Source organism: Pteropus alecto, unplaced genomic scaffold, assembly GCF_000325575.1.
Source record: "Pteropus alecto unplaced genomic scaffold, ASM32557v1 scaffold34, whole genome shotgun sequence".
NCBI classification, from domain to species: Eukaryota; Metazoa; Chordata; class Mammalia; order Chiroptera; family Pteropodidae; genus Pteropus; species Pteropus alecto.
In genome coordinates, this window is record NW_006435763.1 from 4,417,604 (window position 1) to 4,434,925 (window position 17,322).

General features: G+C 50.2%; 1 protein-coding gene across 1 annotated transcript in view; it reads right to left on the reverse strand.

Annotated features, from left to right (window-relative positions):
* Nucleotides 1–4,845: 4,845 nt before the first annotated feature.
* The window catches only part of MARF1 (meiosis regulator and mRNA stability factor 1), a 36,897-nt gene continuing 24,420 nt past the window's right edge, over nucleotides 4,846–17,322 (reverse strand). Inside the window, exons 22-27 of the mRNA XM_006910903.3 lie at nucleotides 14,221–14,451; nucleotides 12,034–12,246; nucleotides 10,801–10,861; nucleotides 10,588–10,704; nucleotides 9,119–9,289; nucleotides 4,846–7,432 (exon numbers count right to left, since the gene is read on the reverse strand). Coding sequence (XP_006910965.1) covers nucleotides 7,191–7,432; nucleotides 9,119–9,289; nucleotides 10,588–10,704; nucleotides 10,801–10,861; nucleotides 12,034–12,246; nucleotides 14,221–14,451 — 1,035 coding nt within the window. The 3' untranslated portion in view covers nucleotides 4,846–7,190. The remainder of the gene's footprint in view (nucleotides 7,433–9,118; nucleotides 9,290–10,587; nucleotides 10,705–10,800; nucleotides 10,862–12,033; nucleotides 12,247–14,220; nucleotides 14,452–17,322) is intronic.

Here is a 17,322-nt window from a genome sequence, read left to right on the forward strand (position 1 = left end):
ATGCGTGCACCACTCTGAAGCCAAAATGACCTTCCTAGAATGCAGACCTACCCAGGTGTGTTGCTTCTAGTTTACAACTCTCCTGCACCGTCATCTTGGGTTAAGGGAACAAACTGAGTAGAAGCATCGAGGGAGGAAGTAGGAACACGGGTCAGTGTCAAGGAGGAGTGTGTTCCACAGCATCCAACCCGACCCAGCAGTCATATGACTTTAAGAACTTTAAGAAACGGACCCACAGGACTTTGCAGTAGAACGCGGTTGGCGTGAGGAGTTTCAGCAAGGCACTGGCATGGAAACCAGATGCGTCAGGCAGGGGAACATTCCCTCACTCACTGTTCCGTTGGAGGGAGAGAGGGCTCATCACCCTCATTTGGCAGATGTGGAAACTGAGGCTCAGAGAGGGGAAGTGAGTAGCCCAAGGTCACACAGCATGTAGGTGGTAGGGCTGGGACTTGAGTCTGAGAGCAGAGTGAGAGCCAGGCCCAGGGTGCTTATTTCTCCTTTCTAATCTCAGCAGCATCACTGCCCCATTCTCTGTTGAGCTGTGCTCAGTTAGAGGGGTCTCAGAGCCACCCCAGCTATAAACCTTTCCATTCTGGGGTGCCTGGACAGCCCTGGGCTGCCGGAGCTCACCAGCTCAGCTCCTTTGCAGCTTGAGAAGAAGCAGTTACAACCTGCCCAATGCCACCAGCCAAGTCTCGGATGGATGCCTGCCACCCACAGGACAGCTGGGTGGGCATCAGAGGCTGAAGCAAAACCCTCAGGAAGCCTGGCTTGAGGAGCAAATGTCAGGTCATTTTTTCCACTCGTTCATGAGTTAGTTAATTCTGCCAGGGGCAAGTACTGGGGAACACAGAGATGAACCAGACAGGGCTGGGCCTGCCTTTGTGTAACTTATGTTCTGGTGAGGGAGATGGACATTAAATGGGAGGGCACGGGGAGGCCTCCTTGCCAGTGTTAAGTCTGAACAAAACCAGCTAGAGGGGATGGATTCGAGAAAGTGACCAGGGCTTCGGCTTGGAGTCAGCCTGCCTGGGTTAAAACCCTGGTGGAATGCCTCCCTGTGCATGTCTGCGTAGTTCCTTCACCTCTGTCTGCCTCCTTGCCCAGATCTGTAAAATAGAGAGAACAACAGGGAGATTAAAGAAGACAATACATGGGAAGCATTTAGAGCAAGGCGTGTAGTAAAGTCGGTTATTATTGGTTAAGTCTAAAGGCAAGAAACTGTGAAATCAGAAGGTTGCCCAAGGTTTGCTGAGGGTCTGGGAGGGCCTGGGGTTTGGAGAGGAAAGAAAGGGTGAAGAATGCCTTCCTGGGTCCGGGGTCCTGCCCTCATGAAGCTGAGAGTGGGCTGACATGTGAACACACTGCCATGTGACAAAAGTTGTGACTCCCATTCCAAGAGCTTCCTCAAGGTGTCTGCACCTTCCCTGGGCTACGGTCCCGCAGTCACACCCGACCTTGACTGTGCCCCACCAGCTCTCCCCACTGCTCACAGCCCTTCCCATGGCCGTCCCCTTCCTCTGCCGATGGCTCAGTTTCATTCCTGGGAGAGGCAAAACTGAAGTTAAGTCTGGGTTTGGTGACGTGCGGCTTAGCATAAGCGACTCCGTTTGGGGCCTGTGGTCTTGTCTTGTTTTAAACAATCACATGTCCAGCCCGGAATCATTTGCTGGGGCAGATTGGTGTGGTTCTCTGTTTATCCAAGCTGGGGGCCAAAGGCTGACCCCGGGGCCAGCGGTTTGGAGTGGATTATCAGCCCAGTTATGCCAGAAGAAGAGAGAATGGATGCTGGGAAGTTGAAACAAACAAACGAACAAACAAACAAACAAGGGTCCACTGCTTTTTAGAGAATGAGAACAGGCTTTCAGAGAAGGGCAGGGATTTGCTAAGGTCGCCAGCAAGCTCACCCAAACCAGGACAGAACTCAGCCCCCTGGTCAGATTCGGTGCTCTGGGCCCCCTTTTCTCTCCATCCTACAGCCCGGCCCCACGGTGTGCAAAGAAATTGAGCAGGCACCAGGCTAGCCAGCTCCCATCCCAACTACCCCATATCTTAATCTCTAGAGAGTCCAGGAGCTCGTTCAACAATATTAAGGTGATTTTTTTATTTTGAAATGATTTTGTACTTACCAAAGAGTTGTCTTCAAAACAGCACAAAGAATCCCCGCATCTGCTGTATCCTTCTCTCTCTCTCTAGAATGATTTTAATTGCGGACACAATGTGGTGTCACCTTAAATCTCAGCCTGCGTGGAGAACACGGGCACATTCTTCTGTGTTTCAGAACAGTTCTCAACATCCAAAGACACAGTGCTGTGACCTAGTATTTACATTTCGTTCATTGTCCCAATAATTTCCACTATGGTGCGTCTCCTCCTCCCCTGTCTGAGATCTGGTCCAGGGACAGGGGCTGCTCCCCATCGCCACGTCCCTTCAGTCTCCTTCGGTCATTTCTGTCTTACATGACCCTGACAATTTTGAAGAGCCCAGGGAAGTGGTTGTAGCAGACGGCCCGCCTTATATATGTGCTTCCCTGGTGATTCAATGTCCTCTCCAGTTGGAGAACTACTACCCCCAAGGGGTCTTCCTGTCTCAGCCCCAGAGACCTGCTGCTACTGGGGAGGCAGGGAGGCAGAGCCCACGTCTCGCTCATCGGGGTCCCCACACATGGCTCGGTGCTGGCACCCCTGTGGGGGGGCCTCAGTAAAGGCTGGACTTGGGAGCTGTATAGGGCCTCCAGCCTCGCTGTGCCACGGGGCGACTTGGGCAGTGGCTCAGCCTCTCCAGCCACGCTTTCCCCATCTGTAAACTTCAGTTGGGAGTAGATGTTGGGTTGGACTAATCGGTCTTAAGGGACCTTGCAGCTTTGAAGCTTGGTTCTTGGCCTTCAAAACCTTTAGCCCGGGACCCCTCCCAGGCCTCCTACATCAGCCATTCACTCAGTCATCAAATACTTACGAATGGCCTAGGAGTCGGAGCCTGGACTTTCTTCTAACCAATGGAAGTTGGTAGAGATGATGGGAGGTCAGTCCCTTGGTTAGGTTCCATTGCATAAGGCTCCCTCTTTGAAGATTGGAGGAGGTTCTCCTTGCTGGCTTGATGGGCTAAGCTGCCACTTTGGGGGAACTGTGGGTGGCCTCCAGGCTTTGCAGGCGGCTTCCAGCTGACAGCCAAGAAAACCTGGGGCCCTCAGTTGGGGGCGGGGATGATGGGGGAGGATTGGCTGGGGTCAGGCCTCAGAGTCTACTCCAGGCCCTGCATCTGGGAAGGCTTTTGGGCAGAGGCAGAAGGGGCGAAGGCCTTCACATGAGCTGCCCGCAGCAGTCAGGCAGCCAGGATCTGCCCTGCCAGCCTGGGGCGCCTCTGGGAGCCAGTTCCTAAGCTTCCGCCTGCAGTTATTTCTTCCCCTTTTCCTCCTCTGTGTCTTACGTCCCTATTTCCAAATCCTTTCTTCCCAGAAAATCTGAATTCTTCTCTGCATCTTGCTGAGGAAGGCTCTAGCCCTCCATCTCTGAGACCTCCTCATCCTACCCACCTGAAAAGCGAGGGGTTCTCTCTTCCTCACCAGTTCTCGAATTTGCCAAAAGCAACTGATTCTTTTCATGTTCCAACCTAAGCCGTTCCCCAGGGCTGCCTCCCTCTTAGGGAGAAACTAGAAATCTCCTGGGAAACACTCTGCACTTGGCCTTGAAAGTATTAATTCAAACAAGCAAATTGGATCTGTCTTCTCTGTATCTCTCCCCATAGTCCAGTTGGACGAGGCTGATGCTGTAATCACATTAGCAGCTGGGAGATGGGCCAGCTACTGTACGAACCTGACGTGAAGCTATGTGGGAGGATGCAAGGTCAAGTGAAGCAGTGGTGGGGGCCCCCTGACTGCTGGTTTATGGGGCAGTGAGTCAGGGTTCCTGCTCCTCCCCCGGCCCCAGAGCCGCAGAGCAAATGGAGGCTATCGTAGGTCACTGCCGTGGGAGGGAGCAGGGATGATTCAGTCTTTGCCCACTGAAGCAGCTGGAAACCAGAGAAGACCCAAAGCACCAGTATGCCCCTTGTGATAGAGGCGACGGATCGCGGCGCCTGCACAACTGGGCACAGGCCTGCTCTTGCTCAGACAGCCATCTTCTAAGGTACCCTCTCCAGACCCGATGGGAAATGCACAAAGACCCATGCACACACCCCGTTCCATACCCCAGTCTGGACGCAGGGAACTCCGTGATGCCCTAAGGGGGCACGGTGGCAGCGGGAGTTTTTCCGCGAAGGTTTGCCGCCGTGAGGGATGTGCTGGAAGACTGCCAAGGGTTTTTAAGAGCTTTTTAATGCTGAACTTTTAAGAAAATTGTGCTTTATCGAGAAGCAATTTACCCAAATGTGCAAGTCTCTTCTAGGTCCTTTCGTGTTTGTAAGAGGGGTCGAGCACTAAGGTGTCTCGGCAAGGGCTTCGCAATGCGATCTGTGACAGAAGTCTTTTCATGAGGGGCTGGCACGGCTGGCAGTGACTGAGACCGAAGCAGCCTGCAAAGTGGATTTCGGTCACAGGGCGCGGGGACCTAGGACTTCTCCGTCTTAAAACTGGGGCGTTTTGTGGTTGCAGTATTTTCCCCGGCCATGATTACGAGCTGGAACTAGGCTGGAAACCTCGGAGGGTCCTGACCAGGAGGGGCCAATATCCAGTCAGCTGGACGCCAAGTTAAAAGGGCCTCCGAAGCGTCAGACCAGTTTGTGCTCAACGCCTCGGCTTCTAGAAGGGGTGAGAAGTTGGGTGAACCCCAAATGAAGATGACAGAACTGGACTGGTTTGTGATCCTTCCCCTCCAACAAACAAAACACTCACCTGCAAACTCAGACTAGATGCTTGCTTGTAAAGTTTATTGACAACTGTTTGGTCCCAACACACAAAACAGCACTTGAATCACAAAAAAAAAAAAGTGTTCAAACAAAGTAGACAGTTAAGAAAAAACATCTCTTCCCCTAAACCCGATCGAAAACAAAAAGTGCAAGATGGGAAAGGGGGTTCTGGTGATAATTTTTCTCTTTTTTTAAACAGATACATCTCATCCGATTCATCTTTCCACTCGGAAATAAAGAATTTCATTGTCTTAATTCTCATACATCATTTTGTCACATCATTTAATTAAGCCTCTGGATAAAAAAATAGATAGCGATTAGACTGGCCATTGTGGAGTACATTACGAACACAACGAGCTTCCGCTGTATTCTATCTTCAAACAGCGACTGTGAGTCACACGTGCGTCCCAGGCGGACTGGTGACTCCAGCCAATGGTGTGACCGCACGCGCCTGACAGCGCACGGCTTCAGTCTCTTCTCTGCTGCCCAAAGGAACTGCTCCCCGGGACCGTCCCCAGTGACTTGTAATGGTGCCCCTTAGGTTGCTACAGTCCACGATTCTTCGCATGCGAGCAAAACTAAAGTCCAAGTGTGCACACTCAGCCTGATGAAGCCTCAGAATAAGGCAACTGATGTTCTCAACATCAACTATATGACTGTTTAAAAGCTTCTTAAAAAAAAACTGCATGTCTGCATCGTTCTGCCTGTCACACTGTGTCTGCAGAGGAAGTGCCTTCAGAGGGATTCAGAGTGCCATTGCGCTTGGGAGGCTTTTCCAGAGCCATTCCACCCTGAGTGGGGCCACGTGCTGAGAACTAGGAATCACTGGCTTCATTTAAAAGATTTGGGGAACAAAAATCTAACTTGTAAAAATCTCTCTATAGCCCTTATTTTGTGGCATTTTATCAAAATGCTGGCTATGAAATCAGAGCCCATTTTCTGGCTTTCTAGAAATTACAAAATATAAACATTTCCCCCAAAGAAACCACCTAACTAGTGGAAGACCTTTTGCCAACAGGTTTTTTCTGCTCTATGAACGAATCCGCCTTTTTGCCCAACAAATACAACCCATTGTAAATGTCAGGTTTCTCCAGGAGGGGTGAGAGGCCACCCATCACCGGATGCCTCAGCCACCTTGGGGCGGAGGTCATTCCATAGGGCAGTGCTCCCTTTAAGGCTGGCTTTCCCCAAATGCCAACATCAGACACCACAAAAATCCTGAACATGCTTCCAACAGCGAGAAGTAACAGAGTAAAAGCAGACACTATTAAAAGATACACAAACACATACACATCAAGCTTCCCAGCTACCAAAACCAGCTTTAAAATTACAAAAACAAGGTTAAGTCGATCAACCTTGGCCTTCCTATGTGTGGATAGAATTTCCGTGTCTTCCAATTGGAAAGAGTATTGATACCACTCCTGTTAAAGCATCTCACCCCTCAGCTCTGATTTGTAATTTATGCACTTGATGCATATTTTAGGAAATCAGACTCTCTTCCCAACACCGCCTCTCAACACACGATAACGTGTGCTGGAATTCAGATGCTGACTTCAAATGCCTGACACCAAGACCATCTCCTTTTCCTTAACCTGATACGTATCACCCTGGAACTTAGCATAAAAGGGAAGCTTAAAACACTCGCAACTTTCTAGAAAGCTCCTAAATGGAACCCCAAAGTGGAAACATTTAAAAGATTTTGTGATGAAGCCACATTTGTCAACTACGGACATAGTTAAATAAAAAACAAGGCACGCTTACAAGTCACGTGGGAGCCAGGAACCTTCATATCCACCCTGAAAATACATCCTCACCTCCCGGCCCACCCTCCTTCGGTGTGCGGACACGCAGGGTCACTGAACAGGCTTTGCTTCAAGACACGTCATGCATATGATTAATACTGTCTGGAACATCGGTAAGCAAAGGCTTATAGACTACATTACGCTACACGGAGGATTACACCACTGATGTGTCTTAAGGGAAGTAAAACCACTTCCTTCAAGCTGAGTTCTTACTGCTTTCTTCTTATGGAACACCATCATATTTCATAATTAAGAAGAATTTGGTAAAATATATTAAGGATTTTTTAACAAATGCCAGTTTTTGTTGTTTGTTTTTGGTTTTAGTTTTTGTCTTTTTTTTAACTGTGGGGGGAAAAAGAAAAACTTCAGCTCAAGGCTGTGTTCAATGTAAAAGAAACAAAACATTATAGAATACACCTAAAGATGAAGGAAGTGGCTTCTGGGCGGTTTTCGTTAAAACAACAGAGGTTGTGTTTTTTGAGCCCGCTTTTGTGTGCAGAATCAGACAGTGTTTTCCCATCCTAATGCTATGTTCAAAATGAGTCAAAGCTTAGTTGTAGGTGCAAAGGAGAAGTTGGCTGCCAGTTTCACTCTGTTTTTGGGCTGCTTTTTGGCAGGGCTTTCCACGGGGTCTTTGCTGTGCTGGGGCTCCGGGGTGTCCGGGGGGCAGGCGGGCACCGAGACGGTGGCTGGGACGCGAGAGGAGCGGCAGCCGGGGGTCGGCTTTTCATTATTTCCTGGTACTGGGACTCCAACTTTCTCTTCCTGGGTTAGAATCGTAACTTCTGTAAACACAGAAAAGCAAACAGATTCAGTTCTACGACCTGTAAGGGTTGGTTTTCAGTTTCTCGTATTTTCTCAGAAGACATTTTAAAAATAACCCCCCAAATGTCACGTCCATGCCACAATTTACATGTTAGCTGTGAGAGCAATATTATGTATCACACTCAAATATTTATAAACGGCATCTTGGCTTTTCCATGGATTACAAAGTTTTAGGGATCTTCATATTTGGCTACAAATCAATGGGCATGACTTTAAAACACACCTCTTTCCACTTTGGATTCTCTGCCCACTCATTGTCAGGTAGCTAAGGACCCATAAGCCACATGTGACTTAAAGACTTTCAGACAGGAGAGGCCCCAGTATCAGGGAGCCCCGGCCCATCCACTGACAGAGGACCCTGCTCTGCGTGGACCTAAGGTATGGCTGGAGCGAGGGGAAAGTGGCAGCGTGAGAACCGCCCTAGACAGTCCGGGGAGTCACACACAGCTGGCCGTCCTGCAGTGCTACCGGCTGTTCTAGTCGAGCCACGTGTAGTTAATTAGCCTGCTGTATAAACGGAACCAAGTTGCTTTAAAGAGATGTACTGTTATACCTCACACATCCACTGCATGAGCAAGGGGCTCCTGCTCCGGAGGCGCACAGAAGGTGGGAGGGGCAGGGGTCATGGCAGCGCTCCAGCGCCCTCCTCAGGCTGACCCTCACCAAGGAGACTGTCAGACAGCACTGCCCACACCATTCAAATTATCTCTCTCTCGACACGTGTATGGCTGAGCTCGGGCACACTACATGCACCAAGGCTACAACCCCACTGAAGAGCTAATGCCAGCTCTAGTTAGGCGTTCCAGGGGACACACTCCTGCTCTCGTCACAGGCCAACTCTCCCGGTATCAGAAGCCAAGTGTAAGGTTCCCCGTCTCCTATTTTCCAGGTGAACAGTTGGTTCTGTCACTGGGCAATAGTGCCGCATGCTGCTTAGAAGACTACGGGCCGGGGAAACCAATCCAGGGCTCGGGAGGCTGACCTGGGAAGCAGCACCGGCAGCGCAGGGAAGAACGGTGACCACAGAGGAAGACGACAGGGAAGGACCTCGACAGAGCAGGTGGGTCACCCTCTCAGGAGGTCAGGGTTTACGGCACAAAGACACGAGGCCCTGGGTTCAAATCCTGACTCTGCTACTTGCTATTCCGGCAGCCTGGGGCCAGATTCGTCTCTAGTTACGACACAGGCTGTGCCTGTCACCTAACCTGCAGAGCTGTGGCGAGAATTAAATGTGACTGAGCCCATCGGCCCCAGTGCGCTGTGGGCACAGTGAGAGCCGAGCCGTGTGGCACGAGGCGGGCGCTCGGCACTCCGCTTCCTCTTGCTTCTCTGATCGCTGCCCAGAGTCTGGAGCGCAAGACACAGCTGTCCCTCTCCCACCCCGGCTCGTACCCTCAGAGAGCCCCGTACCCTCTGGAGTCATTCGACTCCGGGCCAGACCAGCTGCATCATCCTTCAAGACCCAAAGCCGCCTCAGACGGTGAACCCAATTTTGAAGGAACCTTGACAGGAAAAGAGGGTCCTGAGTAATCAGCACAGGTACTCTGTACCCCAAAAGGTACCGTTTCTCCCCACCCCTACCAAACATTTAAAGTACTGGCATTATAGTTTTATTTTTAAGCCCACAGCAGCACAGTGCATCCTACCAGAAGGCTCTTGCAGGTGTTCCTCAAACTGAATGAGATCAGCAGACTGGAGGGTGACAGGATCTGGTCTCAGCTGAGGGGACGGCAGGCAGGAAGGGACGGGTGCACACAGGAGGTCCACAGGGGAGTCGCTGGCCAGGCGGAGAAGCTCCCGCTCCATGTGACGGGGCCCTGGACAGAGAAGGCAGGCCATGACCCTACTCAGGACAGCAGTCTACCACAAGTCTGTGCCTGAGGCTTTCTTTCGAAGCCTTGAAGATGAAAACTGTAAGGAAGTACTCAGGAACTCAGAGTTTTTAAAAAAAGCTTTTAACAGAAAGATCTGGGTCTCTCTTTGGCAAGTGAAATGCCACATGCCAGGACCTCCCCTGAGAGTCGTCTGAGGAAAAGGGATCTACAGTCAGCTTCCAAAGAGGGTCCAGGTTCTGTCGCTTCCTAGCCAAGTGATCCTATTAAGTGACTTCGCTTCCTGCAATTTCAGTTCCTCGTTTGTAGGATGGAAATACCTACTGCTGAAGGTCGTGGTGACAGCTGAGGGAGACGAGGCCCATTAAGGTGCTTCACAAAATGTAAAATGCTGCACGACTGAGTTATAAACACAGCACGGCTAACACTTTTAACTAACCACTTTCAGAGGCCTAGAAAGATAAAATTCTCATACACGGCAATGGGTTTAACCTCCAATGAAGTTAAAATTGCTGTAAATTTCAAGTGAGTTGATTTCTGCAGAGATGATTCCACATAACATCGAAGTGACTCAATGTTGTTCTGAGTAATATTAATGAATGACCATCGAGTCTCTCCCAGGAGTGTCCTGTGACAAAGCCTCTCCTCTGAGCCCTCTTCTCCACTAGCCCCTGGCTTTCCATGTCTGTCCTGCCCTTGCCGAGTCCAGTCTTAGCAAGACTCTTAGGACGTCCGTTTATCGAGAATCCGCCCCCATGCTATCTGACCAAGCTCCTCACCCGCACCCGAGACGTCTAAGTCCTTGGCCTGTCTTGAGCAAGGATCCTCCTAGGTCAGTTTGACTACATCCCCTGCCCCGCTGCCTCTTCTGGTCATTTTCCATGCACCGACGCCCTCGCTCTGCTCCCTGTAAGCCCCACTGCCCTGCTGTATGCAGAGTAGAGCTCGATCTTTCTCGCCTCCTGCAGTCAAATTGACCCGACTGCAACAGTCTTGAAATACTCTTTTAACAAGCGTCAGAATAATTTTTTTCCTTTAACATCTGACGTGGGTTGACATATTGTCATTTTGGGGGTGCTAACACCCTTTAGGAGCCATAAAACACTGTCAGATGTAGGCCAGTTTTTTTTGTTATTAACCAAATACTAGGCTGCTTTGAAAAACGTATGAAAACTTTAATTAATGAAAAAGACACACTGACGCCACCCCGCCCCACCCCGCCCCGCCCCGCCCCAGCTCTCCTGGAGTTTCTCCAGCTTTGACTCTCCTCTCCCCATCCTCACCTGCTCCATGTCTGAGCTCTGAGGCTGGGCGACATTCGGGCACCTCCAGGAGACACTCAGTAGCTGAGGGCCGGTTTTCATGATCGGCTGGGGAAATACAGAGTGAACTCAGACGACCTGGAGGACAAAGAGCCAAGAGCACCACCCGTTAGAGGGAGGAGTCAGTGAGAGAACCGGGACCCCTGCAGGGGGAGGGGACAGGCGCTCACTTACTTTTCATGTCATTCTTTAACACTATAATTCTCTTGTGCCCATGTCCTTTTATCCAGACCACCTGCACACAAGACACACTCTGGTCAAGCAGTGAGAAAGGGTGGGAGATTAGCCCTAAACTTCAGGGACAATGTGACCTACTGTGTCTGCTTCAAACATCTGGAATTTAGAGACTAAATGACAAGAAAAAAATTTCTATACTCTATCTTTTAAAGCCATAGACGCTGGCAGAATCACATCCCTTATCAAAAGCTGTGAGTCTAAAAATCATGAAACTCGGCTTTAAAAATATTCTTTATGGCTCTTAAAAAGACCATCTCCCAGACACCAGCTCTGGTCTATAAATGGAGACAGTTCTTACCATTTTCCCATGAACTAAACACACCCAAAAGAATTAACGGAGCTCTCTCAGACCCCCTCAAGCTAAGCTCATCATTCCAATCCTAAAACCGAGTCCTCTACCTAAGGCTGCTGCTCCCCACCTCCTCAGCTAAGCGCTGGCTCCTGGTGCCCCCCCACGGGCATCTGTCACCAAGTCCCTGGTCTCGCTCCCATGTGTCCTTAATTACTTTTTTTATTATTTTCACTCAGGCTCAGTCCCTTCACAGCCCTCACTCTGCCCTTGGCGATGGCCAGCATCTTGGCCAAGCCCCCCTCCCCCTCCCGTTTCTCTCAGCTCTGCGGTGACTGTGGTCTTTTTCCACGTGCAAACCTGAGGCCCCTCCCTGGCCCCTGCTGGGTCCTGCCCCCACCTGGATGGGCAGGGCCTCCGTCGCGCTCCCCACTACTTCTCGCAGCTCTGCATCTGCACCCGTCTCCTCTACCCAGACTGCCCTGGCCCCTCTCTTCACCACATGGTCCGCTCCTACACATCCTTGCACAGTCGGCTCCGCAAGCCACGCCCCCGTCTGCCCAGGAGTGGGCCCTGCCCCCTCTGTTGGCTGCACTGACACCGACTCCTCATCTGCTCAGGTGTCCCAACTCCAAGACTGACACCTTTCTGAGAACAGGGTCTAGGACTCAGTCACCTGGCGTATAGGAATTTAACAAAGGTTTACAGGTAAAGGTTTTACCTTCTTGAGAATGAAGGGGAAATGCTAAAATCATTCCTCTTATGCACATAGCATGTTCTGAAAGGACCTATTCAAAACGCCTGCCATTTCACGTCTCTGTTCAGGCGTGTAAGCCCATGGCCCTGCAGGAAGATGCTCTCCAAGGTCAGAAGACACCCACCTGGGGGATGGCTGCCAGGAGCTCCTCCACACTACTGTAGCCGTAAGCCTCGGGTTGCAGTGTTTCTCCGACGTACTTGGTATAGGCCACGGAAAATTCATGAAGGAAAAGCTGCTGGTAGTGGTAAGTGTGCAGTAAAGACCGCACATTCTTGGCGAACAAATACAGACTTGTGAGCTTCACACACTCCTCTGCCTTATCGTTAGTGAAAACCTGGTCCAAGAGGAAACACAGCATTAGACACTTCTGGAGTGACTGGCCCTGCCCCCCGAAAAGTGAGGGCCTCCAGCAGAGTGACAAGGCGTCAGGACAACTTGAAAATGGACAATCAGCTGAGGAGGAGGGATTCATTCAAGGATCTCCTCCGAGAGAAAGCCGAAGCCCTGAGCAAACCTGAATCCTATTTGCAAGTCTAAGAGGGCAGAGGTCTGGAGAAAGCGTGCCACAAAGAAGGAAAATGGCAAACCTGGGGTTCAAACACGAGATAGGCAGGAAGATGAGAAGCAAACCCCAGGTAGAGAAAGTGGCATCGGACCCAAGGACTGGGACCCCTGAACCTCATCTCCCAGTGGTGTCCAGAGAACAGCGAGATGCAGGGTGACAACATTAGCATTCTTTAAAAAAAACAAGCCCAACAAAAGCAATAAGGAAAAAACCCCAAAGCTCTTTTATCCTCAAGTAAATTAAGCATAAACCTTTTCAGTCTTTAATGTGCCCTGAGAATCTGCAAGAGAAGGGGTATGTCCCCACCTCAGCTGGCCACGGAAAGCCCTTTGCCTTTACCATCTGTTTGCACTGCCTAGAACTAGTGTTCACATAATAAAGCCAGAGCCAGACAGTAGTTAAAAGAGGTAAAAAGTTTTTTATTCAGGGGTTATAGCAATAGGGGAAAAGGAATAACCTCAGTACAGACTGAGCTCAATTCTGAATACAGTTAACCCTTAACAACAAGGGTTCAAACTGCATGGGTCCAATTACATGCGGGTTTTTTCAATAAATACCTGCACTGTTTTTGATCTGTGGTTGATCTGCATCCACAGATGCAGAAGGCCACTTGTCCGTTGTCCTACGCCATTTCATAGGGGGCTTAAGCATCTGCACATTTTGGTATCTGTGGGGGTCCTGGAATCAATCCCCTGTGGATACCGAGGGACAACTAAGTTTTTGGGAAATCAAAGTTATACATGGATTTTCAACTGTGTGTGGTGGTGGGGGTGTGGCACCCCTGACCACTGTACTGTTTAAGGGTCAACAACAAAGACTAATGGGGACTTACAGCCAAGGGTGGGTGGAAAGTTCCTAAGACATCTATTACTCACTAACATCCAATGTTGAGGTCTAGCCTAGAAGGCAGCTCAAGAGAGTTTTTGTCTCAATATCTTTTAATTATTTAATTACAAATCACATAATTATACGGAACGATGACATATGTCATTCTTTCCATATATTGCTGGAGTTTATTAGTTAATAGCCTATTTAGAACCATTTTCTTTAGGGGATTATATTGGGTTTTTGGTATTCAAGCAATTTTGGCTTCATAAAATGAAGTACCAAGCTTTCTATCTTTTTTTTTTTTTTTTAAGTGACCTAAACTGGTTTTTAAGAAGTTGGGAGTTATTTGTTCTTTAAGGGTTAGTTAAAACCCAACTGTTAACTCATCTGGTCCTGGTGCCTTTTTCAGTGGTAAAATCTCAATGATCTTTAATGCTCCTTTTTGTGGTCACTGATCTAATTTTTACCTTCTCTAGTCAATTTTGATAATTTTTTTCTAAGACCTTATCTATTTCTGTAGTATTCTCTTATGATTCTTCTAATCTTAATGTGCCATTCTTGAAAGGTTACTTGAGTAACCAGTCAATCTTCCTTTCTGACTTGCATCTGACTGGTAAGTCATGTGAAGCTACCCCCAAATCCGTCTAATTCAGAAAGAGGTAATAGCAGCAGCAAAGTCTAGCTTGACGTAGGACAAAAGTACCCCAGTTCAAGAATCAGGAGGCCAGGGCTTTCGTTCTGGCTGGTCACTCATCTGACAGGGTGCCTGCAGCTCCCTATGCTTTGGTTTGTTCAACTATAAAATTCCCGATTGGTCCCTTCCAGCTCTACACCCTCTAATCTAGACAACTAGGTAATGCGGAAATACCCAACAGTTCCACTGCAGTGGTTCTAAAGGACCGTTAGCACTCGCACCTCGACTAAGTAAGGCAGACTCTTCAGAAGTTCGGTCAAAGTCAGGAATCCGTATTCGCGGGGGTTGAGAGGAGTGCCGTGGGTAGTTTCATAGTGTCTCTTGAGCTCATCAACAGAAAGGCAGGTGGCTCCTTCCCAAGACATCAGCAGTACCAGCAACTGGGCAGTGAGGGAGCGTAGGGACTTGCGGTTGACCAGTTGGATCTGTTTGCCAGATTCAATATCTGCAACCTGGGGAAAACAAGAATTCAGACTTATCCGAACTCAGGAGACAACTGGGGTCACACCCTGCTTAGCTGGATTCATTTTGGCTAATGAGACCCACAGAGGAAAATCTCTTAATCCTTGGTCTTAAACTGAAGCGAAGTGAGTTGGGTTTGCTTTCAGCTTCTTTGTGACACCAGACCCACACTTCGGGTGAGACCGGAGCAGAAATTATTCTCTCCTTTCCTGCTGGTCCATAACCGTAACGTCCATCGTGCCACCCCCACTCTTAGGCCTTCTCTCCACTCGCCAGAGAGGGAAGGAGATAAGGCTGGCCAGCTGACATCCACTAGTCTGAGCCTGTGAATGAAGGGTTGCCGTGCTGGAGAGGGGGGGTGGCAGGGGGAGTTAGCCGCCGGAGACACTCCATAGGGCTGCTCTGCAGACCCGACTCACCCTGTGTGTCCCAGGGGCTAGGCTAGGGGGATGAGAGAAGGCCCACTCTGACTACAAGGCGAGCCACATTCTTCTAGTCCATCGTTACTTGCCAAAACGCTGGTATTTTCATGTCTGACTACGTGTCTACTTCTCCTTTCTTTCAGATTCTCAAGGACGTAATGGGTCTCAGTTTTTAAGTGCACTGCAAGGGAAACCTTGCGAAAAAGACACTGGTTACCGTGTGGGGACCAAAGGACACGTGAAGGAGCAAGCATCTGGTACTGAGACCCACGGGCCTCGGGCAGGGGTGAGTGAGTGTGAATGAGGCTGCACGGAAATGAACCCAGGCAGAACTCCAGCGTGCACGCAGCTGAGGCACTGGAGACAAGCCTGGGACCACAGGTCTCGGCGCCTGCGCTGACCACAAGCTGTGCTCTTTCGGGCTTTGGACCCTGGAGGCAGAGAGAGGTGCGTGGCACTTGAGGAGCCATCCCAACATCAGTGTCTTTGGTTCTGATGCTCACCTAGAGCCAAGGCAGAAGGCTGCTGGGGAGGCCCACTTCACTTACCATGACTACGGACCTGTTGACAGCTAGATTACGCATTTCCTTTGCAGGCTTGGGGTTCAGTCAGCCAAAAGTACCAAGTCCAGGAGAATTCGAGTCACCTTCTTAGATGCCCAGACCGTCACTACTCCTCTAGCCTTTTAAGGCCAAAAAGCAGAAACCTGCTTCTCTGATGCTACATGATATATCTCTTGATTCTCAACCTGGCTGCACATTAGAATCACCCGTGGGGCTTATGAAAATGCCGATGCTCAGAGCAGAGCTGAGCTCGTTACAGAAGAATCTTGGAGGCAGGGCGAAGTCTGGGCATTGGCCTGCCCAGAAGCTCCCTGGGGGATTCCGGTGTGCAGCCAGGGTAGCACCCTGGAGCCTCTCCCATCTTTCCCCATCTCTACTGCTCCCCAGTCATTCACCGTTATTCATCAAAGTCTCCAGTCTCGGCTTAGAGTCTTTCCTGCACCAAGCCCACCACTGCCATTGTGCTGCGTGACTCACATCCAAGGGGCCTGTCCCATACCATGGCCTCTCAGTGGCTCGACCTTCTCATCTCCAGTGATGTCTTTTCTACTTGATTCCACTCCAGACTTCTATGCCCAGTGTCATACTTGGGATCTTGTCATTGCCCACTTCCAAAATAACCCATTCAAAACTCCCATGCATCCTGCATGCAAACAGGAGCCTGGAGCAGACATTCTCCCCACACGTCCATCTTGAATCCCTTCCTCCATTAAGCAGCTACTCTCACCTTCTACTCGACAGAAAAATAGCTCTGGAAGGTAACTCCCTCCTTTTCGTGCTAACAAACATCAAGCCTACCTAAATCTCCATGCATCCTACCCTTCCCTTTTGTCACCATGTTGACACCTGAGCTGTCCCTCCTTCTGCTGAATGCCAACTCCCACAGCTCCTGCCTCCTCGGGGCCCTCGCCCCACACCGCTACTCATCTTTGTTATCTATCTTCTCTCTCAAGGTCCTTCTCAGTAGCTCTCAAATATGCTCAGTCTCTGTGACCGGAACAAGAAACCACCACCGAAACCCCCACCTGCTCTCTCAGGCCCGCGGGCTCCCACTGCTGCCCTCTCTGCCCTCTTGCTCTCTTCCTTCCCAGGTGAACAAGCCGAAAAGCCGTCTAGGTTACCTGTTGCCATTTTCTTGCCTCCTCCTCCTCATTCCTCAACCCACTCGGCGTGGCTTCGTCCCCATGTCTCTCTGCTGTTGACCCTGCCCTGGCCAGCAACACTGAGTACTTCCATTCAGCTAGGTCCAGAGGTCACATGAGCCCTCGTCTCACTGGCCCTGAGCAGCGTGTGATGCTGCGGGCCATTCCTCCTCCTCGGCCTTGGACGGTCCCCATGCCTAGTGCTCTTCCCACTCTCCAGCAGCCTGTCTGTCTCCTGGGAAGGTTTCACCTCCTCTAACCGACCAGAACGCAGACTCCTTCCAGACCTGTGACCCAGGCTGCCACCACGCTGTGCGCTTTCCTTTGCATGCCTTCCTCCCTTAGAGAGTCTTCTTGGTCCTGTGGTGGCAACAGCCTGAAACCTGTCCAGCTGCTCTGCCTACAACTGGGAGGGTCAGCTCGGCCCAGGGCGGGGAAGCGGACAGAGTTACCCTCTCCACCCAGCGTTACTACCAGCAACGAAGGCAATTCTTAGCCCCAGCTTGCTCCTAGACCTGCTCCTTAAGTGAGTCAGAATCTGGAAGGGAGAAGAGACCTGTGATTACAGTCTCCCCAAAACTTTGGAGCCAAAGATCTGTTTAGAAAGATCTAACTTCAGGTCAGCAGTACTGAGATTGATGCAATGGAGAATAAACAACCTGGGGTAGAACGATGACCTCATCAGTTCAAGAAGACATCACTTTAGCAAGGCCACTCACACACATACACACGAA